Source organism: Monomorium pharaonis, chromosome 4 (genome assembly GCF_013373865.1).
Source record: "Monomorium pharaonis isolate MP-MQ-018 chromosome 4, ASM1337386v2, whole genome shotgun sequence".
In the NCBI taxonomy this organism is placed as follows: domain Eukaryota; kingdom Metazoa; phylum Arthropoda; class Insecta; order Hymenoptera; family Formicidae; genus Monomorium; species Monomorium pharaonis.
The window spans coordinates 5,046,826-5,073,276 of record NC_050470.1 but is presented as its reverse complement, the minus strand read 5'-3'; the positions used below and the strand labels follow the sequence as shown (position 1 = coordinate 5,073,276).

At 36.3% G+C, this 26,451-nt stretch overlaps 1 protein-coding gene and 1 long non-coding RNA gene across 9 annotated transcripts in view; one reads left to right on the top strand and one right to left on the bottom strand.

Moving 5' to 3' along the window:
• LOC105836884 (latrophilin Cirl) overlaps positions 1-26,451 on the bottom strand; it is a 425,666-nt gene that overhangs the window by 17,999 nt on the left and 381,216 nt on the right. For 6 of the 8 annotated variants that reach the window (XM_036285518.1, XM_036285520.1, XM_036285519.1 and 3 more), the window contains 11 exons: positions 12,163-12,269; positions 10,030-10,213; positions 9,517-9,674; positions 8,013-8,654; positions 5,974-6,385; positions 5,102-5,327; positions 4,839-5,004; positions 4,520-4,734; positions 4,237-4,340; positions 2,956-3,000; positions 996-1,164 (listed from right to left, as the gene is read on the bottom strand). In XM_036285518.1, coding sequence (XP_036141411.1) covers positions 996-1,164; positions 2,956-3,000; positions 4,237-4,340; positions 4,520-4,734; positions 4,839-5,004; positions 5,102-5,327; positions 5,974-6,385; positions 8,013-8,654; positions 9,517-9,674; positions 10,030-10,213; positions 12,163-12,269 — 2,428 coding nt within the window. Of the gene's footprint in view, positions 1-995; positions 1,165-2,955; positions 3,001-4,236; positions 4,341-4,519; positions 4,735-4,838; positions 5,005-5,101; positions 5,328-5,973; positions 6,386-8,012; positions 8,655-9,516; positions 9,675-10,029; positions 10,214-12,162; positions 12,270-13,007; positions 13,115-26,451 lie in introns of all 8 variants that reach the window. The other 2 variants (XM_036285517.1, XM_036285521.1) reach the window with 2 other exon arrangements.
• LOC118645104 lies at positions 15,963-18,370 on the top strand. The gene is made up of 2 exons (XR_004962853.1): positions 15,963-16,791; positions 17,085-18,370. It is a non-coding gene; the product is annotated as an uncharacterized LOC118645104 (long non-coding RNA).

Sequence of the window (26,451 nt, the reverse complement as noted above, 5' to 3'; positions counted from 1 at the left end):
AGTTTAACGGTGCGAGAAAAAACTAAAGGCCTGTGCGAGACAGCGTGCGGATGCGTTATGTGCACCTCTGCGAGTCTGATACATAAAGATTGCAGACCGCAGGCTGCAGACGGCCTCAGACGAATAGCCTTGGTATGCGATTAAGATTATCGTTGAAAGAATGAATGGATAAAGAATTATGCTTTTTTTCTTTATTCTATTCAGTTCGCCTCTCTTTGTTTTACATTTAGGCGAATGTTGGGGAGGCCGTCTGCGATTATACGTGAGAATGTTGTGCGATCTAATTTTGGAGGCTCAAAATTCTAGTGCCGATTTAACGAGAAATAAAAATAATATCGGTGCTCTTCTCGCGATGATAACAAAAAAGTTTTCAAATTGTCAAGAAAATTATAATGAGCCCACTACGGGTGACGAGAGTACGCGAAGTAAACGCCAGTAACTTGTATTGCGCTTTATTAGACTTTATTGTACAGCGCTTCGGACAGATCATTTTTTTCATCTTGATGTTCTGATTTTTATGAGCAAAATAATACGATTAACATGATTATTCTTCCAGCAATCTTAATTAGTATCAATCATAATAAACGTGTTAAACTTAACTACTAGAAATTTCTTCAAAATTTAAGTTAATATAAAAATTGCTACATAAGTGAGAATAATTTATAAAAAAATTGTTACAACTCACTATATACAATTTCTGAAGAGATATAAAGTTTACGCAGTTTTCTAGGTAACTAGATATGTAACATTCTATTACAATTAATTCGTAAAAATATGCAAAAAAACTGATTGGACTTTTACAGGAGGTATGCAAAATCAAATCGTTCTTATAAAAAATTGCGCGGGATCACTCCTAAGTAGAAATTACATTATTACATATTTTACGAACAACCCCGGATTTTGTTGTTTGTATTTCTCTCTCCGGGAACATCCGACAATGCTGCCGGAATGATCTAAATCAAGGCGGACTTCTGTGCCCCGACGTATTCCCTTACCTTCTCGTTCTGTACGCAATGGAACACAAAGATAAACAGCCCCTGGAGACTGTTCAATACGGTGAAGATGTACGCCATCACAACGGATTCTTGGTTTAAGTAGAGAAGCCCGAACGTCCAGGTCAGACCTAGTAGAAACACCAGCACGATAGCGCCTCGCAGCCAGGCCCTGATCAGAAGATACAGAATAATAAATTACATCGCAGAACAGCCAGCCAAGTTTCTGTTGTACAATACAAATCGCGATGGCGGCGCTTAAAGGGGACCAAGTTATCGTCACGTTTGGCGCTCCGATAAAATGTGACTTTCAGAAAAGAAAGTTCGAAAAGCGTCACATCTAAAAAAATCTCAGATCGATTGTGCTATTTAAGTTTGCTTATCCGTTTCGGTATTTTATTAAAAAACTTCAACTCTGACACGTGGATTCGACATTCTTTGATAAAAATAAGGAGATATTTTCTGCGGCTTAAAAGACGAACGAGTGAAACGTCATTAGTACAAACACGTACGTCATAGATGTCCAATTTATCGCGATAATTTTAAGGCATTACATTCATTATAACTGATTGCTAACGGAAAACAATTGTGACGTCAAAAGATCCTAATTTTAGAAATGTCTATATAAGAAAGATCCCTTTATTTTATTTCAAACAAGGATTTCCATTTTACTTTCCTAAATTATTTGCTACTCATAAAAAAAACGTGAAGACAATTGCAGCCGCTTTCTCAGTCGATCGCAAAATACGGTTTTAATACTGGATATTAGTATTACGACGTCGAAGGGAAAAAATAGCGCGACCGTCACGTAGCGTCGTGAGACACGCAATGGTTCGCCGAGAATGACATTTAAACATTGCGATATTATGCTGAATCGAAGTTTTTATTTTTTCAAGCAACGCAAATCCCGCTTTGAGCGTCGCCGGAATCGCGACATTTTATCTAAACCGTTATGATTAGAATGTGTGGCGTTACACAGGTAGGCGGATATACTCTCTACGGTACTTCCACGTCTATCTACTTGTAAATCAGGCGTAATATCCGAAACTAAGGAGAATACTACATGCAGTGAATTATCGTGTCTACTCACAGGAAATGCAAGTGCTGTATAACAAGTATTATAATTATAATATTCATATACCGATAACAATAGTAATTGCAGCTAGGATATACATAGATTCACACAAAAATTTGTATATAAAAAAACAATTTAAAAATATCAGAATAGTACTCCGACAAAAATCACTTTATTAAAGAAATAAAATTAAATTATTTATCATAAAATTATATTAAAATTAATTAAAATACATTAATAACTATAATATACAATCGCAGTACTATTAATAGCAAAAATTTTTTTTGCAATAAACACGATTTTTAAAAATTCAGAGATTTCAAATTATTAGATAGACAATATGCTGTAATTAACTGCAGGAATAAGAACATGCACAATATATTATAGCCTTAGAAAATTTAGTTCTCACACAAATAAAATTATTACTTTTTTTATAACATATGGAACTGATTCAGAATGATATATGTATATTAAAATTCAGGTCTTAAAACTTCCACTTGTAGAATTAGATCATTTTATTGCGATTATTAACTTAAAAACTCATGAGTTTCAAATGACATAAACATAGCATACTGTTCGTCTTATTATTTCTTTAACCAACATGTTAATTACAATGTGCACATAAAACGCTGCAGTGGCGTTTTTAATCGCGCTTCCTATGAGTGTTGCGAAATCACGTGTGGCGAGTGTTTTGATGTATGATGTGAAAGACTAAAATCTACGGCTACGTTCACAAAATCAGTGTGAAATGATACTTGGATAGCTTAATCAAAATAAAATGAATTTTAAAAAATAGGATGATATCGAATGAGACGAGCGAGATGGCGATTGATGACGACATTAATGATATAATTTGGTGAGTAATAATAAAAATGGTAAATATCTTACAAGTGCGCTTGCAATTTGTTGGGAAGAGCATTCTCTTCCTTTCCACTACCAACCAACCACGCCATGCAGAAGAATGTAGAACAGTGTAGACAGAAGTGGGTAGAAGATTTAATACAAAAAATGAAACAAGACAGCAGTTAGGTGATTGTTCCGGCACCATTAATTAATTGATTATAGCTTATTCTCTGATTTGCAATGCTCGATTCGCATTACTTTCTGCCGAGCACGGTGAAGCACGGCGTTTAGCACTCGACAATTGCAAGATGAGAAATGGTGAACAATTAGTTATGTAAATACACAGCGACAGCAATATTCCGTCAAACACCTGTCGTCGCAAAAAATATTGTGTGTAATAATCCGAATCGGGATTGCAACAACGTTTTCACTACCATCACCAAATTATTTATGTATTTTCACGATTTTATAAAAATTAAGAAACTCTTATGCTTTTTTAAATAATAATTTCACACAAATTACTGACTAGGCCTTTGTAGATTAAATGTGATAATATACAGGGTGTTCCTAAGAACGATAAGTAAATTAATATATATTTTATTTATGTTATTATACATAAAAAATTAACAACCTACACAAATACATAGAAAATTCTGAAAAATTCAAAATCTATGGAATTGTAACAAAAATGTAACTCACAGGCTAAAAAGTTTTACATTATTTTTAAAGCAATGAAAAAAGTATTAAAATAGACTTAAAGTATTTTTCGGTGACATTTAGCACTATTTTAATGCAAGACATAAAGCTAAAAAAACGTAAGATATAAAGCTCAAGAATCTTAAGCAAATAATTTATAAATTTAAAGTAGGTCTAAATGAAAAAAGGACTTAGAAAATTATTTGGATTGGTTCTGTAAACACTTAGAATGGCACCCTGCATATTTACGACAATCCGTGTAATCAAACGATATACTCGTGTATATCCTAGGTATCACAGCAATACAGTGGTGTGTCGAACGAACGAAATCTGCGGTCATTCCAAACATAGGACTCAAAACCAAAACCAAAAAATCAGCATGGCCGCCAAAAGATGCGTGACAACAAGATCCGCGTTCGGGAGATCTCTTTAAGCAAGTAAAGCTTGCGAAAGTATAAACCGAAAGCACCAAACAAACATCTCGATTGCTACTCTTCGACGGGAGGATCAAATTTCGAATGTGACGGACAACGAACGTACTCGATTGATACACGATATATACAGTTTGCAACTTATGATAATGTACTAAAAAAAAAAGAGGAAACAGACTACTAAGAACACTGTGCTTACCTTGCGCTAGCCAATCGGGAATGCTCCTTGCTTTTCATGGCCACGGTCGTGTTCGCATGTCGACACATCATATAGATTGCCATCGATAGAAATACCAAATTTGCCTGTAGTAAATGATATTAAAACCGATTACGTTAAATTTTGAATATTACTATTATAAAATTTAAAAGATAACACCTCAAAATACATGATAAGTATCTTATATCGTTAATACAATAATGCTCAATAATGTTTCGTTAATTGATTGTTCAGCTAATCGATATCGTATCAGCCAGCCAATTACCAGTATGACGAGTATCACAGGTCCGACGAAGCTGAAGATGAAATAATTATCCGCGCGCAGCCAGCAGTACCGATCGGTACCGTAGCTGAGTGGATCGATTATGCACGAAATTGCAACGACCAGCAGCGGTGCGCCATACGCGACCAGATAGTACCACCGAAGCCGCGATTTTTCCGCTTCGAATACCTCGATCAGCATCACGTATAATTGAAATCCTGTAACAATGAGAAATTGTGTATGAAATATATACATATTGTCTTAAAGTATTACAAATTTTATGATGCAAATAAAAGTTTGGGCTGAGTTATATGTAAGTTACCTTCGAGGAACATCCAGGCGAACGCGCACAAGAAAAAGAAGTGCAATAAACCGGCCACGATGCCGCAGACGATCCTCTGATTAGTTTGGCCGATCCCGCAAACGAAGAGTACCTCGGCAATCAGCAGGCACACGCAAAGATTCTTGTGGATCGTCGTCCTGTCCGACTGCAAATCAGAGATCGGGGGAGAGTGAAAAAAAATTCCATCTCGCCGCAATTAAATGCCGATCGATCGGCGGCACCCGCGCAGTTATATACATTACCTTTAGTCCGCGAAATAATTGAAACGTGAGAATGGCCAGGACGAGGCAGACGACGGAAATGATGCAGCCTATATACGTGATGATCTGCAGGGCGACCTGATGGGCGATGTCCAGCCTAACGGCGTGCACGTCCATCAGCACGGCGAAGTTCGTCAGGTGATTGCATTCGCACACGGTGTGAGTTTCGTTGGTCTTTTGTATCTGGCAACCCTCGTCCGACCAGGCGCTGTGGGAAATAAGGTATCGCGTGTATAGAGAAAGATAGTCATATTATTAATTTTCCATCGGATATACGGAACGCATCAAAAGCCGTGTGAAAATAATTTCAACTATAAATTTTCTGGCTATACACACACACACATAATATTTATAATATTATAGATGTATTTAATATATTTCAGAATGTGCATGTGTGTTTGCAGTCTATGCTTATTAAAAATTTATAAAAAATCAGGTAATATATTAGAGAGAGAGAGAGAGAGAGAGAGAGAGAGAGAGAGAGAGAGAGAGAGAGAGAGAGAGAGAGAGAGAGAGAGAGAGAGAGAGAGAGAAGATTAAAGGATTATATTTCTAGAATAAAAATGAAAAATCTTATTCCGCAATCAATGTAATAAATAAATCTTTTTATTGAATACCGAATTTGTATAGAATATCGAATCTCTATTATAATCGAGTTTTAAGGAGAAAAGCTCCGCGGATTAAATAATAACAAATACACTTCCTATTTCAACGAGTTGTTGCGAGTGTTGTGTTACAGCGCACAGAAGAAGGACACAGGAAGAGAAAATCGAAAATAAAGAAATAAGAGAAAGACTTCACGGCACTTTTAGTATAGTACAAGTGGAAATGGGATCGGGCAAGGGCGAAATTACCTCAAGATGTAATCCCAGAAGACGCAAGTGGGGTTGGTGACGTTCTCGACCGCCAGATGTCTGAAATACACTCGAACGGGTTCCGAGAGCTGTATGTGCCGACCTTTTCCCAAGGACGCCGAGATAACTTTGCTGTTGAGAAGACGGGTGGTGTTCCTACGCGGCTGGGGTTGGGGATCGTCGCTCATGACGACGGACGGCGACTCCGCTTGCGGCTGCAGTATCTCCTCGAGTCTGTCAAAGGCCATGAAGACCAGCCGGACGATGCCGGCCTCGCTGTTGTCCAGCAAAGCGCCCCTGGTAAGTACCACGCGATCGCTCGAGACGGTCCACCTTTGCTGGGCGGCCTCGCTCGGGAAAACTTCCAGCTCGTTGTCGATGTTGCGCGCGTCCAGTACGCGAACTTCCATCACTGTAGTAAAGACACGCACGCGGCTAATTAGGCGAGTAGGTGTAACTCTCCCTCGGTGCGTTTAATGCGCTCCATGAGAATTCTAGCCGTAGATTCGCAGAAGACGCGAATTAAATTACGGCAAAACAATGGCTTTCCAACTTACCACGATGAACATTTATTTCAAGTACACGGAAAGTTCAGTTTTATCAAATAACGATAGAGACCGAAATACTTCATTATTGAACGAATAAAATTATAATCAAATAAATAAGAATAACACAATTTTGCACTTTAAAATATCTATAATTTTTTAAAATATAAAGTAGAAATTGAAGCTGTTTTATCATTAATTAAAAAATACATTTCCGCGTAAGTGTATACGCCCCACGACACAAATTGGAAACCACTGTGATAGAAGAAAAATTATTTTCTACCTCTTCGTAATTTTATCTACGTAATTGAATGAAATTAAAAAGAGCAATTTAATAAAATAGTTTTGCCTCTCAACAAATTATATTATTTAAAATTCATTAAGAAACTCAATTGCTCCAAATTTGCCAATAAATTTATTTATTATTATTATAAAAAAGCAATAAATTCTAACATGCTCTGCAAATTGCCGGGAAATGAAAGATTAAGAATTGATCGCAGTATCAATCAGTGGCGTTGCCAGGAAGGACTTAATGCGCTTTCGATTTTTCTTCTGAAAAAGAGGACGTTACACGGCATCCGACCGGCTGTCGCTCATCAAGACCACCTCTCCCCTTCTTTCCTCCGACGCTTTTTGCTCTCCGCTGTTATGCAGTTTATCAAGCGTGCATCTGATGATGCGCGCATACACTGCGGCTCAATCAAGCCGTAACGCACTTCCGGGAAGTAAATCAAGTCGCTCGTAATTCCACCGTCGTTTTGTAATAATAATAGCGCGCGCGCCCGCGCCCGCACCATACTCGTCTGGATTATAACGTAATCCGGGCGGGTACCGGAGAATTACGATGGATTCGGATCTGTATTTTATCTATACCGGAGATTACCGGGTGTTGGGTGCGCAAGCGATATAAATCATTCGATCGTTTGCAACGTATACGCCGAAGGCGAATGCAACGTGCGTTCGTTCCGTGACTTTCAAAATGCTGAAATAGTTACTTTGGAGACGTGACGATTTTAGTTAGATAACTGCACTGCCACGAATTTTATGTTGTCTAGCAAATTAAAATTATTATTAATAACAAACTATACCAATTAATTTACTAATTAATATTATAAATTAATATTATAAATTATCTTCTATTTTATAATTTCTTTTCATATAATAAAATAAACAATTTATTTTCCCTCTTTTATATATTTTGAATTTACGTTTAGTAACATATGTGATAGAGAGTTATAAAATAAGTAAAGTTTTATTTTAAAACTTCTCTAAATTTTAAATCATAAACTATAATTCTATCTTACATTAATAAAAATTGCAAATAAGATTTTTTAAATAATTTCAAAATCATGTTCTGCGATTATCTAAGCAAGTGACAGAAATGGCAATTTAAGGGTATTGTGGTTCTTAATATCTACTTGACATGTAAAGGATATAATAAATGCATAGTCCAATAAATTTGTTGTCTAGCAAATCATCATTAGCAGTACTCACATATGTTTTTGCCTTCATGCATAATAGTCTTCTCGTGCATAAGTGTGTCGGCCAATAAAAAGGCGTTCTCCTCAAGACCGATCAACAGCGACGTTGCGACCCTCATCTGTTCCTGATGACTGAGATCCTTCCAGGACGCCATTTGCGCCTTGTCGAGCAGATTGCTGCCGGTCCGTACTACGCCTTGCAGCAGCTCCGTGACGCTGACCTCCCTCTGATTCGGGTCTTGGTAAGTTTTAATGTCTAGGGCCATCTTCTCGGCCATGTTTTTGATGATCTTCGTAGTAATCATCATGTCGCCACCGTACAGGCCACGGCTGTTATTCGTGACCTGCGAGAGCTCCCTGCTGATGCCGAGAATTACGTCGCCGTCCGTCACGCGGTTCTCCAGGGTGGTCAACCAGACGGATCGGCACTCGCTCAGATCTGGACTATCGCGGTGCCAGAAGGCTGATTCTCCGCGGACCAGACATCGCCATCTGGCCAAACCGTTGGCACCGCCGGGACAGCTCTGTACAGCCACTTCGCCGGCTCTGGTAGTGTTCCAGGACAAGTTTCTGGCTACCACCGGAGGACACACTTGTCTGCCGTAATCGTACCACTGACCGTTCGAACTAGACTCCGGGTACAGCGTACTGGGTACTGCAATGATATGGTTACGGTTCGGTCAGTATGATCATCTTAAGTGGTCGCCTCAGCTAACGACTATAGTTAACGCTCGAAATTAATGCGATACCCCGGCATCCTCGGGGATACAGCTCGATGCGCAACGACGCTCGGAAATGGAATTTCGGTTCTCCCCGGGGATCTTAATGCTTCGTCGCGATCGAACTAGAAGTGTGCTATTTACTCGCCAATTTATAAACTATCAGCAAGAATGAGTTTATCGTACAACGACAAAAACGAAAAAGAATTAAAACAGATATACTGAGGAAAAAATGTTAATTTGTTAATTTGACAATAAATTTCTTCAGTTCCAGTATTTATATTTATGTAATACATAAATATTAAAATACATAAATGTTTAAATTGAAGAAATTTAAGTTAAAAATTTCAGTCAAACAATATTCAATATTTATTAACAACCTTTTTCTCAGTGTAGTAACGACTTGTCTTTAGATTCGCCGTTATGCTCACGACAGTTATAATACTCCGATAATCAATTATGCTTAGGCGTTGTCTGATACGAGCGGCTTATCCTCAAAGTCAATTCATAGATCTGTGGACCCATAACTGGGAAACATAGCTTGTTACTATGTAAAGATGTTGCCGTTGTCGATACAAGATTAGCGCATGTAATCGCCTAATTGATCGACATGGAAACTCTCGAATGTTTCTAGATCCTTATTTATGTCCAAAGCTACGTCTAACAGTGTCACTGTACGTAAAATTATAAATCAAAATAACATTAATTAATTTAACCTTACTAACAATAAGATATTAATATTAAAAAATGTATATATTATTGTCTAATATGATTTCCTAGAAGAAAAGAAAATCTTACCGGTGGTCCTTCGGCTGGTTCTCCAAGGTGCGAAGGTGGACGTTGTCGTGGCTTGAGTGGTCTCAAACATCGGCGGCACCGCTGGAGAACCATTCGCAGGTATTAAGTCCTGATCTTCCTCATCGACTTCGTCGGCGGAGGACCTTGTTGACGTCGAACTGAAAATGGAGGGGTCTCGTTATTCTTGATGGTCCTTGTGTACATAGAACTTTATGACGACCATACAAATCGCGCCTGATATAAATTAACGATGCGAAAGAAAATATTTGTTCCTGTTATGTAGACAGTGATTGTGAGAAATTAATGGCCAATGTGCGCAAGATAATACACAAGAGAAAAATATTATTCCTTCGATAAACTTTCTTTATATCATTATCTTTGCAATATTTCTATATGTGTCATACATATTTCAAATTAAAGTTCGAATCCTCGGATTTTAATTTAACCTATATGTGTCTTCCTTTGAATCCATTGCATTAAGCCGTGTATTAGTATGTTTATGTAGCAACTGACCTTGCCGGCGTCGTTATCGGCATCACCGGGGTGGATGGCGCCGGTGGCTGTTGGGGTGGCTGCTGGGCCGGTGTCGTAATCCTCGAGGGAGGCCTGACAGTCGGCTTAGCGGTACTCCAGACACTCGGCTGTGAAGTTACGAACCACGGCGGACTCGGCCGGGACGTCGTCGTGGTGGTAGCCGCTGCAAATGTTTCGTCAAGATCGCTTTAATGAGGACGGGAAAACTGGCGGTACGAAGGAGCTTTCGCAGACGAGAGGGAGGAGATCAGGCAGTTCGTTCTACGAGCTTATCGGACTCGAAGACTGAAGATAATTAAGAAGGAAAGTGATTTTAGGAGTACGGAATATTTAAAGCTTCTGAGAGGTCTCTTCTTGAGAATATCGAAGTCATCCCTCGTCTCTCTTTCTCTTCTTGTATTTCTCCACATCCCTCTTTCCCTCTCTCTCTATCTCTCTCTCTCTCTCTTTTCTCCTCTTTCCCTCGGATTGATACGATGGGGAGTTTATCCACCGTGTCGAATTTATATTAGAATCTTGTTAATCATTTGATAGAGTTTGAATGAACTGTCTGTACTTTGCGTACATTCCCCGTAGACCGAAGGGAATGAGATATCTGTGGCTCGGAAATATCAAGATACTCTCATCTCTGTTTTTCTTGGCTCGCTACATTGGAAGAAGCTTATCCGTTGTATCAAATTTATATCGTAATCGATTACTTGTTAATCGTAATCATTCGATAGAACGCTTGAGTGAAACTCCGTTTGAGAATATCAGATGTAATAAATTATATATATATATAAATATAAACAATATTTAAATAATATTTTAATTTTATATTAAAATATTTAATGCAATAATCGAAAAAGTTTCACAGATTTACATTGATTTTCTAACAAAATGTAAACAGGAAAGCAAGACAAACAATTATAAAAGAAGATAATAATTTTCAGATAAAATTTAATAACAAATATAACTTAGCAATTGTAAGTTACAAAAATAAAATTTGATAAAATATATAGCATGTGTAATATTAATATTATATTTATTAAAATAAATTTATTTTTATTAAAATTTTTTCATCTATGAAAAAAATATATTCTCCAACGTTAAAAATAAAGAACATAAAAAAGGTTCAATTTTTTCCTCGAAAAGCTTTATAGTTGCCGAAAGAACACTATGAATGAAAATTAATCACATTCTGCAAGCACATAAATCGTCCGAAAAGCATTTCGCGAATAGAGAATTCAAATAGGCAAAGATTTGGAAGAGAAAAAGAGAGACAGAGTGCAGAGATTAGACTGCACAGCTCAATATCGTGTCTAGATCTAGCCGTGAAGGGGAAAACGATCTTTAACCCAAGATGGCGACGACAGTTAATTCCAGAACGGGATGGTCCACGTATTTCGCAGTACTATCTCTATAGAGGTCATCTTTATTGTCCGGGGAGGGTTTGCGATAAGGTAAAATACCGGACGTCGCCGATATTCGTCGCGATAATTGTGCGCGCAAAGGTAAGACGTATACGTGCAAATCGAAGAGAGAAGAGGAATCGATTTTATTTCTCCTGTGGCCACATTGGAGGCCACATTAAGAGATCTGACTACTATATTCACAAATATATATTTGTATCGTGGAACTGGAACAATCTTTCTAATCTCCGCGAAATAAATCGCGAGACGTACAAAAGAAGAAAAAAAGGAGAGAAGGAAAGTAAAAAGGACAAAGAGGATTTTTGTATCATTATTAGAGATAAATATATTGTTCGAAAAAAGATTAATTAATATTTAATACTTAATATTATTACATTAAAATATTAAATATTTAATATTCAAGTTTCCAATATTAATTAAAATCAATGCTGTTTGCTAATCATACTTAATACATAAATTCAGATAAAAATCGTTAACATATATACTATAGAAAAAATTAGATTAAAATATTTCAAATATGTTATTAAAATTAATTTTTTAAACTGCATTTATTTAGGAAAAAACTTGTAAAATTTATTTGCTCTTTCTCTCTTTATTTGTATTTTTAAAAACAATTATTTCGTAAGAATTTTCTGCAAAGTTTAATAACACTAAAATAAATACAATAAGACGAGTATAAAAATGAAAGAGTTTTACTTACCGGACACGCACCGATAGTGCGCTTCGAGATATTTGTGTGTATTCGGGCAAGGATCGCCGAATTGCAACGTGGACGCAACGATGCTGCAGTTCTGTTGGTCGTTGCACCTGCACGGGGATTCGACTCGCGTTTAACAAAATGATCATAGTACACCCTTACCACGTGTACCACCATGGATCCAGCCCTGTTTCTTCCGTTTCTTCGATAGAGGGGAAAGAAGAGCAATGCTCTCAGAGAGACTTTTTCGTCGAAATTCGTCCATTCAATTTGTATTCTTTTATTCAAGCCTAGCAGTCTTAGCAAGTTTAACTTGTGGATGTTTTAGTCTCAATTCTTTCTGATCGAAAGAATTTGATTGAATTCTTGTTGATGTAAATTTGACTTTTGGTTGAAAATTAAAAACCTCAATCAAGAATTTATTTTAAAAATGTACTTGAAATATTAATTATACTTAAAATTTTTATAGAAAGTAAATCAAATAAAATTATAAAATAACAAAAAAAGACTGAATTAATTAATAAACCAAAATATAAGGAAGAAAAAATATAACGTAATTTTTCCAATGTCAAATACAAATATCAAAAAAGAAAACAAAAATGGAAAAATTATTCATAAAAGGAAAATATGTTTTGTAAATTGTATAATCGTTTGGGTTTAACATCGATGATCAATTCACATAAGACGAAATCATAAGACGAAATAAATCTTCTTTGCTCCTCAAATTACAATTCCAAGATTATGAGGCTCTTCCGTAGCACGTAAACGAAAGGCGAATCCCTCGAGATTTCTCACGTAAATCCGCAACCGCGCGAAAACGATGTCAGAATAGAAAAATGTGAACCAACCTAAGCACTGGTAGTGAGCCTCGATGTATTTTCCGGTTCCAGGACAAGGGTCTTCCTCGAAAACATCGCTGCGCACGTCCACCGAACAGGAATTACGATGATTGCACCTGCAATCGTCACGTGTGCGAAAATGTCACCCAGCGGAACGACTTTACAGTGATTTCCAAATTCTTCGCAGAATCACCAGCTGAGAATCAGGCGAGCACGACGATCTCGCGCGTATTGCTATCTCGCGGTTTGCGTTGCACAAATGCGATTTTTTCTTTTTCTCTCTCGAAAATCTCGCGTTCGATATTTTATGATATCTGATTTGATATTACTTATTATCTCAAAATTTCGCATTCGGAATTTAAGACTAGTACAAAATCCCAAAAGAGATTATATAGTAATTGAATTAAAAATTTTCTCATTTTTATAAAGTTTACAAAAAAGATTCGTTAATTTCGCTGCATTTAAAGAACATAGTCAAATTATACACACTTTTTTAAAAATCAATAATCGATTTACTAAATGAATCAAATTCGTCTAAATTTCATGAGCATTTTCAGAAATCTTTGTCCGAGGAGCAAAAGCTGTTTGTTAGTTTCACTGCAATTCCGAAACAAAAGCTCGGCTCTCCCGTTCGCGGAGCTTCGTTGAATCCGTTATATCACGGTTGTTCGCGTGTGTGTTAGCGTGTGACAGTAGGACAATGGGTTAGTAATGACACGTTCGCAACAGTTTCAGACATAAGCACAAGTTAGGCGTTCGAGGTAAGACAGACAAGGATTCTAGTCCCAGATCCGGACAAACGGACGTATATGTGTGCATGAGAGAGTACGTAGAAGTGTGTCAGCACCGAATTACAGCCCGCCCACAATATCCCACGGTGTATATACAAAGATTAACCGCATGCACAGAGTTTCTCCATTTCGAATGTGGACGAATTATTCGCGAGGCTCGCGCTCGCGTCGCGAGGGCAGCAAATCACACATTCATCATAATTATGTTAAATTCGTATTACACTTGATTTTTACGCGATGACAACTCATTTATCAGAATCGTGACCGAAGTAATGGGATCTGGTTTTTGTTTCATTTAACTAAATTAACATTCGTAATGAAACTAACGACTTCGTTGCGTTAAAACCGATTCGCCGATCCCATCGTTTAAGTGTGTGCTTCGTCGACTGAAAAGATAACACACATCCTTTTTTTTTTTAGAACTGTCCGTTAATTTAGATTTGCGTTTGTTAAATCTTTCTCTCTCATGGTGTATTTGAAGCTCGCTCGCGTTAACAGGGAGAATAATCATGGCGAATTTCAGCCGCGCGACAAAGTAAATTTTTCTCGTGCACGCGAAATCGCGACACTTTTAAAGGACAAAAGCGACGCGGCTCGCCGGCGATCGTTAGATCGCGGAATTATTCTCTTCCGAGAGAATCTCGGCAATTCGCCGCCGCGTTCCCGTTGTAACTACAAGACTTGAAAATATTTACTATCGCAGTATTGTCGTAATAAACTTTACGCTCCGACGAACTGCCGAGCACGCTTGACATGACTTCTCTCCGTTAAAGATTTTCCCGTTGACGGATTTTCAAAGAGGGAGACTCTCGGAAATTTTCCTGCGAAGTACAATAGGAGAGACACAAAGAGAGCGTTTCATTTCGCGACGAAGGTTTCAGTTAACGTCAAATGTATTTTTCTTCGATCTAAATATCGTGTAATTTTTAAAAAATTCACATTAAAACGATTTATAATGATCAATCTGACAGACAATTCATTTTATGGTATAACATGATATTTAAAGTATTCCTGTAACATGATATTTCATTTGCAATTCGGTATGACGCGTTGAAATTGAATTTCCTTCCCCGATTCTTAGACAAGATGCTTTTTAAAAATTTAAGTCCTTGTTTTATAAAACGGTATTTTTTTCCATTTTTTTCAAACAATGAAATAAGAAATTAGAACAGATCCATGCTTAATATAATTCAAAACATTCCTGACTTATCGCATTTCTTTTTAAATTTGCATGACTAAAATGTCACATTTTGTAAAAGTATCGCTCTTTATAAAAAAAGATTCAAAAAATAAAATTATCTAAATGTATCTTTACTTAATTACGTGACTCAATTCATTTTCTTCATAAAAGTACTTTTCACAAAAATATATATATATATAAACAAATACCATCGCTGAAATTTGCGCATAAAAAAATTTGATTTACACTTTTGCTTAATCTGCCAAGGTAGTATTCCGAGGTAGTACATGTGACCATTCCACTTGCAGCTTGTTTGTTCGCGACAATCGTTGCGCTTGTTTTAATTTTTCCGTTTGTTCGATCGAAATTACCCAGTGAACGTAAGGCCGTCGTTGCTCAAATGCAATATTAGCGAGACTGAGATTTAATGTAACAACTTTATGAGAGGACGATATAACGCGATATTTCATTTGCAAGTGCAACTGGCGTTGTTGAAATTGAATTTCCTGTCTTGATTCTACGCTACTTAAAAACACCTTTAAAAAATTTAAATCTTTATGTTATAAAACGGTATATCTTCTCAAGCGATTGAATAAGAAATTGGGACAGATCAATGCTAAATAAATAACCTAGTTACGACAAATTTGATTTTATATCAAGGAAAGATTATATATGATACAATTATGTCAATCTCATATCACATTTTACGTTTCAGTAATAAGTAATCATTATTACACATAACAATTACGTATATAACAGTATGAATTATAAAGAAAAATATACTGATTCCTAATGAAAATAAATATATAATAAAAATTAAATAAATTTGCTTTATATTTTAATATAAAAATAATATATATTATTTTATTGCTGCACAAATAATTTATATCTCGGTTGAATAGAAATTCTCAATATAAATATTAAAATCTAAATAATAAAACCAAAGATATAATTTTTGTATCGTTAAATACTGTTAAAATTTATATTCAATTAAATAATAATTCTTTTTATGATATCTATGTAAAAAATAAACATTATATACAAGTAAAAATAAGGATATAAATATTAGACTTCTAAATCTCTGTCAAACAGTTATATTAAAAAAAATTTAAAGCAAGTATTTGTTTAAAACAGTGTTTAAAACGCAACTTTGAGATCTCAAGATACGTCAATAAGTAATTTTCCCGCGTCGCGCATATTAACGCGCCGATTACTTTACGTCGTCGTAACCGCTGATTAGTTTACGTTCATTAAATTAAAAAAAAACTGAGAAAATGCATTACTTAATTATTAATTTTCCGGTGGTAGAAAGGACACCCGAGAAGTTTAGAGTGATGTTTAACTCCGCTTTTGTCAAGAGACACGGTAGTGGCTCGCGCCAAGTGAAAGCGCAGCGCGAGCCCGACCGTGCTCTTTACGCGAGTACGCGACTTGCGAGCACTCGAGATTATTGAATCTCAGAAACGATTAAATCGATCGAGTTTCTAAGTAAGCTCAATCGAAAGCTTGGGGTCGATTTATATTAGAAAACTATTTTTATTTTTTCTCTACATGTCCTATGAATGGAGATATCGCGACGCAAAGTCCGAAAAGCCAAAATTTCATTTAAGATACGTCGTCGTCATCGTCAACCTTGTTGGTATCTCTGCGGGTAGTGCGGGTGCCGAAAATGAGGGACGAAAATCCATTTCGCTCATCTACTACCGTGTGGCGTTCGCATCGTCACTATAGCACCGTATATGGCAATGTATAAGTCACGTGGTCACCAGTGGCTCGCTCGCGCCGTGAATTAGTTGTGTGAAGATGATAGGTTATATATGAGGTTTTATTATTATTAATCATTGACACCAATATAAATTAATTAATTAATCAGAGAGTAACATAGCTCAGATTTATCGATGAGGTAGATGAGATGTTGCGTGATGTAAAATGTGTATTATTGTTGTAATTGTCAATGATAATGTTGTAAGGATAAAGTAAAGAATAAAAATAGTATAATATTGATTGACAATTACAGCAACATTTTTTATCCAATACACAATTCTTCTACATCATACAATATTTAATCTCTCATCGACACTAATATAAAATTACAGAGCTATTTTATTTTAACAGGTCACATAAGTTGCTTCGGCCACAGGTCAGCTCCTGTCAAGTGACATGTGTAGTGGAGGTTAAATTACTTATTTAATGATTTTAATCATTGACACCAATATAAATTAATTAATTTCAGAGAGTAACATAGCTCAGATTTATCGATGAGGTAGATGAGATGTTGCGTGATGTAAAATGTGTAATTATTGTTGTAATTTCAATGATAATGTTGTAAGGATAATAAAGTAAAGAATAAAAATAGTATATTGATTGATTGACAATTACAGCAACATTTATCCAATACACAATTCTTCTACATCATACAATATTTCATCTCTCATCGACACTAATATAAAATTACAGAGCTATTTTATTTTTAATTTTAACCGGTCACATAAGTTGCTCTGGCCACAGGTCAGCTCCTGTTAAGTGACATGTGTAGTGGAGGTTAAATCATTTATTTAATGATTTTTAACATCTCATCTATTTAATCATCGTTCATTAAGATTTTCCACTTGTGTCGATGAAATAAATGAGATTGACACAAATGTAAAATTAAATAATCAGAGAATAACATAGCTCAGATTTTATACTGGTGTTGATGAGGTAGATGAGATGTTGCATGATGTAGAAAATGTGTATTATTGCTGTAATTGTCAATCATGTTATAAGGATAAGAACTATCATCATCACCAAGGTATTACTTTTGTCACCAAGATACAATTATATGTTACTAGTAAAGAATAAAATAGTATTGTTAAAACCATTTATTTGATTTGAAATTTTGTTAGATAATTAATATTGATTGACAATTACAGCAACATTTAACCAATACACAAATCTTCTACATCATACATCTCATTTCTCATCGATACTAATGTAAAATCAGAGAGCTATTTTATTTTAATAATCGGTTACGTAGGTTGCTCGGGCCACGGGTCAGCCCGTGTCAAGTGACATATGTAGTATTGATTAAATCATTTATTTAATGATTTTTCAGGAAACATATTATTTAAATTAAATTAGTGACCAAACATAATTACCTTTTTAAATAAAAATGTAAAAAGGGCTCCAAGTGTGTGGGCTTCTTTAAGGGAAGACAGAAATTCAAGATAATCGTTTTCATCAAATTCAACTTAGGCATGGTTCCAAAACATGCTCTAAAGAAAAATTTTATTTAAAAATTTATAGTATTATATCCGTTATATAAACTTTAATTTCTTAGTAAAATTTTTCTCAAAGAGAAAGTTTTAGAGTGTAACCTTAAGTGGTCTATAAAACTAAGTAGTTTATAAAAAAATATAAAATGTGTGATATCCAAACAAAATTACCTTTTTAAAAAGGGTAAAAAAGCGCCAAGTGTGTGATTTTCCTTTAACAAAAAATTTACAAAATTCAAGATATTCAATCTAAGTGATAGATACATTAAATTCAATCTAAGTGGTCTATAAACATTACAAAATGCGTGATATCCCAACAAAATTACCTTTTTAAAAAAAGTAAAAAAAGGCGCCAAGTGTTTGGTTTTTCCCTTAAGCAAAAAAATTATTGGATGTTTTAACCTAAGTAATATAAGAAAGAAATCACAAATTCAAGATAAAATTTTTAATCAAATTCAACCTAAGTGGTATATACTTTTGGATGGTTCAACCTAAGTATTATATATCAAGTGTGTCAAATTCAACCTAAGTAATATATACTAAGCGCGTCAAATTTAACTTAAGTAATATATATCAAATTCAACCTATTCCTGAAATTAAAGTTTATACTCACACACACACACAAAATAACTTCTCTACAAAAATAGTAATTTCTGAATTTAAATTCAACCTAAGTGATATTTTCTTTTAAGGAAAAAATTACAAATTCAAAATAAAACTTTTAATCAAATTCAACCTAAGTGGTATATACTTTTGGATGGTTCAACCTAAATATTATACTCACACATAAATTAACTTCTCTACAATAATAATGATATCTAAATATTTTGCGCCAATTATAAGAACAAATATTTTTATAAAAACTAAAACATTATTACTATTCTTTAGCCAGTTTTTATAATACAAAATTTTTTAGATTTGACACTATAAAATTAAAGTATTACGTTTTTTTTTTTCTACAAAAGTAATGATATATATAGAAAATGCGCCAACTATAAAGTAGATGTTTATACAAGCTAGAACATCTACTTTATTATGCTTTGGCTGACATTATAGTTTAATTTTTTATTAAGCCCGTATCAGACTAGAGATTGATATTGAGATTGAAATGAAATATAACCAATTAGTTAGTCAAATTCTAATTCAATCTCAATCTCAATCTCTAGTCTGATATAGCTTTGATTGTCTTAAGTTTGTCTTTAGATACAATTTCGTTAATTACGAAGTATTTTAACGATAAACTTAAGAAGATTCTTAAATATAAGATTAAACTATAAATATTAGCCTTTTGTATTAAATATTGGCTGCTGTGCGCCGATACGAGGCTGCTGTGCGCCTGCAAAAAACAATTGTCAGGAAGTATATTGGCAAAGAGTAAAGAAAATAATATTGAGCTGGTAAATAAGTTTTAATACAAACAAATTATAAATATTACAAATAAATATTTTAATACAAATAAATATTTTACTACAAAAACTTGGCGCTGCTAAACCGAATAATTTGCTTTAATACAAAATCATTTTCTTACAATCTCACTTACATATTAAAACAATACATATAACATACACGCATGCATGAGAGAGAGAGAGAAAGAAAAAGAGAGAGACAGGTATTCGAACGTATGCACGCATAAGAGACAGATACTACTTTCTTAAAAGTAAATCGCTTCCTTATAAACTAATAAGTTATATTATACTAAACTTAAGTAAATCGCTTCTCTATAAACTAAGTTATATACTAAACACACACATACACACACACACACACACACACACACACATTCAGATGCACATACAAGAGAAAAAGGAAGAGCTGGCAAATTATTCGGTTTAGCAGCGCCAAGTTTTTGTAGTAAAATATTTATTTGTATTAAAATATTTATTTGTAATATTTATAATTTGTTTGTATTAAAACTTATTTACCAGCTCAATATTATTTTCTTTACTCTTTGCCAATATACTTCCTGACAATTGTTTTTTGCAGGCGCACAGCAGCCTCGTATCGGCGCACAGCAGCCAATATTTAATACAAAAGGCTAATATTTATAGTTTAATCTTATATTTAAGAATCTTCTTAAGTTTATCGTTAAAATACTTCGTAATTAACGAAATTGTATCTAAAGACAAACTTAAGACAATCAAAGCTATATCAGACTAGAGATTGAGATTGAGATTGAATTAGAATTTGACTAACTAATTGGTTATATTTCATTTCAATCTCAATATCAATCTCTAGTCTGATACGGGCTTAATAAAAAATTAAACTATAATGTCAGCCAAAGCATAATAAAGTAGATGTTCTAGCTTGTATAAACATCTACTTTATAGTTGGCGCATTTTCTATATATATCATTACTTTTGTAGAAAAAAAAAAACGTAATACTTTAATTTTATAGTGTCAAATCTAAAAAATTTTGTATTATAAAAACTGGCTAAAGAATAGTAATAATGTTTTAGTTTTTATAAAAATATTTGTTCTTATAATTGGCGCAAAATATTTAGATATCATTATTATTGTAGAGAAGTTAATTTATGTGTGAGTATAATATTTAGGTTGAACCATCCAAAAGTATATACCACTTAGGTTGAATTTGATTAAAAGTTTTATTTTGAATTTGTAATTTTTTCCTTAAAAGAAAATATCACTTAGGTTGAATTTAAATTCAGAAATTACTATTTTTGTAGAGAAGTTATTTTGTGTGTGTGTGTGAGTATAAACTTTAATTTCAGGAATAGGTTGAATTTGATATATATTACTTAAGTTAAATTTGACGCGCTTAGTATATATTACTTAGGTTGAATTTGACACACTTGATATATAATACTTAGGTTGAACCATCCAAAAGTATATACCACTTAGGTTGAATTTGATTAAAAATTTTATCTTGAATTTGTGATTTCTTTCTTATATTACTTAGGTTAAAACATCCAATAATTTTTTTGCTTAAGGGAAAAACCAAACACTTGGCGCCTTTTTTTACTTTTTTTAAAAAGGTAATTTTGTTGGGTTTTTAAAGACAGGCAAATTCAGCTTTGTCCTCTAGGGTTAAGGAGATCGATTTAGTGTCGCTCAGTGTACTCTTTTCTACCCTTTCCGCGTTCAGAAGCTTCACGTGCTCTCGGAATATCTCGGGGGAAGGGAAGGAGAGGGAGGGAAAGTGACGCACACGATGATATTTCGGTATGATGAGGCGTCTTCCCGGCGTTATCTTCCGCTTGTTATTTCGGGATTATGAGTTTTTTTTACACGGGAGGACTTTTCCGGCTTTTTGCAACCGAGTAGAAATACGCTTATGAAATTCGATCAAGTGTCAGAGTGACACGTCGCGCAACCCCTGTGCATATAATTCCTGGAAAAGCCGCGAGAAGTCATCGGGGTCTACCATTCATTGCTCGCGGACAAGCGGAAACGGCGAAATTCTTATCGATTCTGGCAAGAATTGAACGCTGTCGATAATACGTCGTCGTAGTAGTTCAGTGGTAGCGAGATATCGACAGGGCGCAAAGTATTTAGCTCGCTTCCTCCCCGTTCCTCGATGCAATTGCGTCCGTTCGAGATTAGTTCGTTACAGAATGCGAGAAGCTGAATGATTCCGGTAGTTAAGTGTTATTCCGTCGTGTAACAATGGTTACCGAATTGCGGGGCATTCTGTTGCCGCTGCGTTTGTGTTACGAACGCGAGAAAATGGCACTTCGACGATAGCGAAGAGGGTTTTTTTTTATCTCTTTCGCCCGGCGAAATCGCATCACCGACAAGAAAAAGATCGAAATGCAATATTAACAACGCGATTAAAGCCGTGGGAATAAATGTATCCGCGTCGTAACCGCGGTTTATTAATTATGCATCGAGCAGTGCTCCGCATTGTAATTATTCATACGATTCGCATAACAGTTTCCAATATCCACGCGACGTAAATGCGGTCGTGTCGGGGGCGGCGTTTCATCGACAACCGAAATTACAGCGTAGCCAATTATAACGCACTGGCGCTTTTATTTGTTTAGCAGGATATATATATGTGTGTGTGTGTGTGTGTGTGTGTGTGTGTACGACGACGAGCTATCGTTCTCGTTGCTAAGTGATAACATCCATTTCTCACTAACCGAATTCTGAATTTCCGCGATAATAATGTTCGCTCGTCGCTCGTTGGGAGAGCAGCCGGTCGTGTTTCAAATTACGGTCCTAACTATCTTTAAACGCGCGATCGCGTTTGAGTGAAATAAGTCGATGTTCCTTCTCGACAGAGATAACAGTTGAGAATAATCGAGAGATGTCACAAGTTGCTGTTATTATTAAAACATTGCCCCTTTCTCCACGCTGTTAACGTTAGATCTAACTTTCTCTCCTCCAACTTCGCGGTGAGTAGCAACTCGGTTCTAATTTTAAACGAATATAAAGATTGTATACTTTAATTTCGCAGAAGTAATTTTCTTCCCGAACTATAAATGCTGTTTTCCCGGGAAAGATGTTTACAGTAGAAATTGAGACAATGTAATGGTGTTTTTATTTATTTAAAGATTTCCTAACAATGTAACCATTTTCATACATATTTTTCACCTCGAAAAGCGGTATTATTTTTAAAATTAAATTTCTACTTCGGTACGGTACACATATCCAAAATTTTTGAAACCAAAGAGATTTGTGAGAACCGCTACTTTTTTCATTTAACTGTATGTCTTATCATTTATGCGCAATTTAACGAGCGAATTATACTACTGGACATCGATTTAGACGGCTATTTTTTCCATACCAAATCAAAACGGTCATCAATTTCGCAAATTCGGTACGGCACGTTGTTGGATATTTCTATCGATCCCTTTTTTTTTTCTTACGCTCGCGCACACCCCTCTGTCTGATTCCATCCCCATCGTTCGGCTTGCACGGCGGAATATAACGAGGGTAAACGTAATTTCAGACGGGTAAACTACGAGCGAGCACGAAAAATCGCCATTTCGCGGATGTTGCGCCGTTTATTATTAAGGCAGACTCACCCTGCCTCCCACCTTCCCTCTCCCCACGGCTTCCCGCCGCCCCGTTCGCTTTGTCTTTCTTTTTTCACGTGCATACACAAACATACTCGTCCGGTAGCCCCGCTATAATGATCGATTCGACGGTGATTCAGCCCTTTTCCCCGCGGCGCTCGCGGTTAATATCGGCCCGACGGGGGTTTCGTTGTACGATATTATTATTCCGTCTGCTGATTCATCGCGACATTTCTGTCTAGTGCGCGAATAAAAGTAGGTAAATCTAAGTTACGTATGAACAGATGTTCCCAACTTGTTCCCGCGACCTTCGCGCTGCAATGTTTCTACAAGAAATCGCAAATGAAAGCTCGGCATTGTGTGTAACTTAAACAAGGCTTTGGCCGTTCTATTTTAACTTTTATTCTTTATTTGAGTTGGACTGTTCTTTGCAACTTTCCTTGTCATCATAGCGAAGTACTTCTACACTAAGTCGGTCGAAACGTCCGTCTCTAAATTTGTAGCAACGAGAGAGGAAAGGTACACAACAATTTTTTTTACCGTTTTTTTGGTATTTCTATCGATTTTAGGAAAACTGAGTTTTTCGAAGATTTCCTCGTTACTGTTGCAAAAGCTTCAAAATCTACTTGGATGCATACACGTATCCACGGCAACGAATGGATTAATCGCGCGCATAATCCGCGAGTAAAAGCGCTCGGTCGCGTAAGCGGAGCTTAAAAGCGCCCCCGCGTGTCGTCGGTAATCCCCGCGATTTAACGAGGCGCGTGTTTGCAAACTATGCTGCATTGTGTATCTACGTGCATCTTGCGGGACCCGAGCCGCTTCTGTACTTCGTGCCCCACCAGTAAGAAACTTGTCGCCCCGTAAGCGAGCCACGAAACATCCCGGCGAGAAAGCCCCGTAAACTGGAATCGTGTGCATCGCGCGTGGACTAAACTGCGGTCCGAAACTGCGCCATTAGGACGCTCCTAAAACGGCGTTTCCGGTATCGCGGATACGTGACGAACATAACTCGCGCGTTTAAAAGTTTCGTCACGTCCTGAGAGGAACAAATCGGCAGATCCGCATGATTTAAAGATAGCTGTACTTGTTGTATACACGTACGCTTCGGTGATAGGACTAATCGATTATTCAAAAGTAATCAAGCAGAATTGATCATAAAAAAAAAATTAATCGATTTAATTAGTTTTAATTATTAATCGTAATTAAATCGATAACTTTTTTTCCTTCAGTGATCAATTCTGCTTCTTTAATGATCGATTAAATGCTCATCACTACTACAGTTGTATTGAAAATATATGATTAAGAAAAAAATTTTACCCGTAGGAGAATTTTAATGAGTCCTATACGTTTTTCTCGCGATATTTGTCGACAAGCGCCGAAAATAAAATTCGCATTCGTAAGTGCATTCCGTGCTATTGCGCTTTGGAAATGTGCAGATCGGATCACGAGTAAAATTCGCCTGCAAGAAAAGATATTTTCGGAAAATGAATTATAAATTTTGTCAACAATGTTTATTGGCTTGTGGAAAATAGGGATATTTCGTATTAGAATATGTATGTCAGTCAGACATCGCGTTTCTTAAATCTTCCGAATTGAATTTTCGATCTCTTAAATCGACAAAATCCAAGTGTTAACCACCGGGTTCACGTGCAGCGCGTACGAAGGAACGCGATCTCATACGGTAATGCGAGCCGGCGCGACGCCTACTATTATAGCGTATCGGACGAAAAAGGGAAGCCGAAGAGTTTTCCGTTTCAAGGCAGATGGGTAAACGAGAAGAAGAGCGAGTCGAGTGACTTTTTAATCGTCGTAGGAATGTCTTTGTGCCAGTGAAACCCCTCCGTCACTGGCGCGGATTTCGAAAGGACGTGCCGCGCTGAAACTCGACGATGGCGCGTGTAGCGGGCGAACGTGTAGACAAAAAAAACGGAACGGGAGGGTGATATAGAGCCGGGGGGTGCATCGGAACGGGTTCATCGGAAGAACAAAAAGAGAAGCGGAGGGTGTTCGCTTTGACGCTCATAAGCGATATAATGTCGCGATCGCGAGGCGAATCGGGTCGAGTGTTGGCATCGATATTGATAATGACGTCGGAAACTCAGTGAATCACCGTGTCAATTCCGCATGAGTTATCGTCGGATCACACGGCGCAAGAACGTCGGATGTGGCGATCGAACAACGGTACAATTAAATTACTTGATGTAACAAGTTCCTGTTCTGGGATATTGACCTGTTGTAAATCGCTTTCGGCGATCTTGCTAATCTCAACTGCTTACGAGAGACGTAACTGCAAGAAATCCAATATTCTGACCTCAATTTAAAAGTGATGAAATATCGAGTTTAAGACCGGTTTTTGAAACAACTTTAATGTAACTGTGTGTGAATTTTTTGTCTCTCCTGTTTAGTACTTAATTTTGTCGTTCTGACTTATTTTTATTGTCCATAAAACATTTCTACTGAAACGTCTCTGTCTCTCATCCGTTCGTTTTATCCGTTCGAAAACTGCAAGTAAGTTTCACTTTGAGGGTAATTGTCGGGTCTACGAGCGTGGAAAAAGAGTGGGTTGTGAAAGAGGGCGAGAGTGGCGACTGAGCGGGGCACAAACACGATCGGCGATGCGCGCCTGCTGAAATTGGAAATTAATCGGTTTTGCGTTGTTCACGAGGGTGTATTCCTCCTATATGCGTACACTAGCATTTCGTTGAACGAACGAGCGAACGAGCGAGCGAGCAAGCGAGCGAACACGGCTTCGTTCATTTACGCTTCGATAAATCGAAGCGCCCGAGCGCGATTTCGTCGCCGAGCTGTCTAGCGATTTTTGGTGTTTTTAGTATTTAACGTACGAGTATGCGCGTTTTGTTCGCTCGTGCCAGGATAAATCGAAACGCGATCGCCCGTCCGACCCGTTTCTGCCGACCGATTTTTAGTGTTTTCGGTGTTTAACGTTCTCGTGTGCGACGATATTCTAGCTTGTAGATAGCTCTATTTCGCACACAAAGCCCGACGATCGATGTCACAGTCAAGCGGATGAAGATGATTGCGATTTTATCACAATTTCCAAAGAGCGTGAAATGATATTCGTATAATGATAAAAAATGCTTGGATTGATTTGGCAATTCTTCCAATTCACATTTTAATACGAGGATTGATTTTAAATTCACCGAAAGATTCTTATTTGTAAGAAAGTGCGATTGGTCAGGAATACATCACAATTAATTTATCTACGTGATTAATACGATATATAAT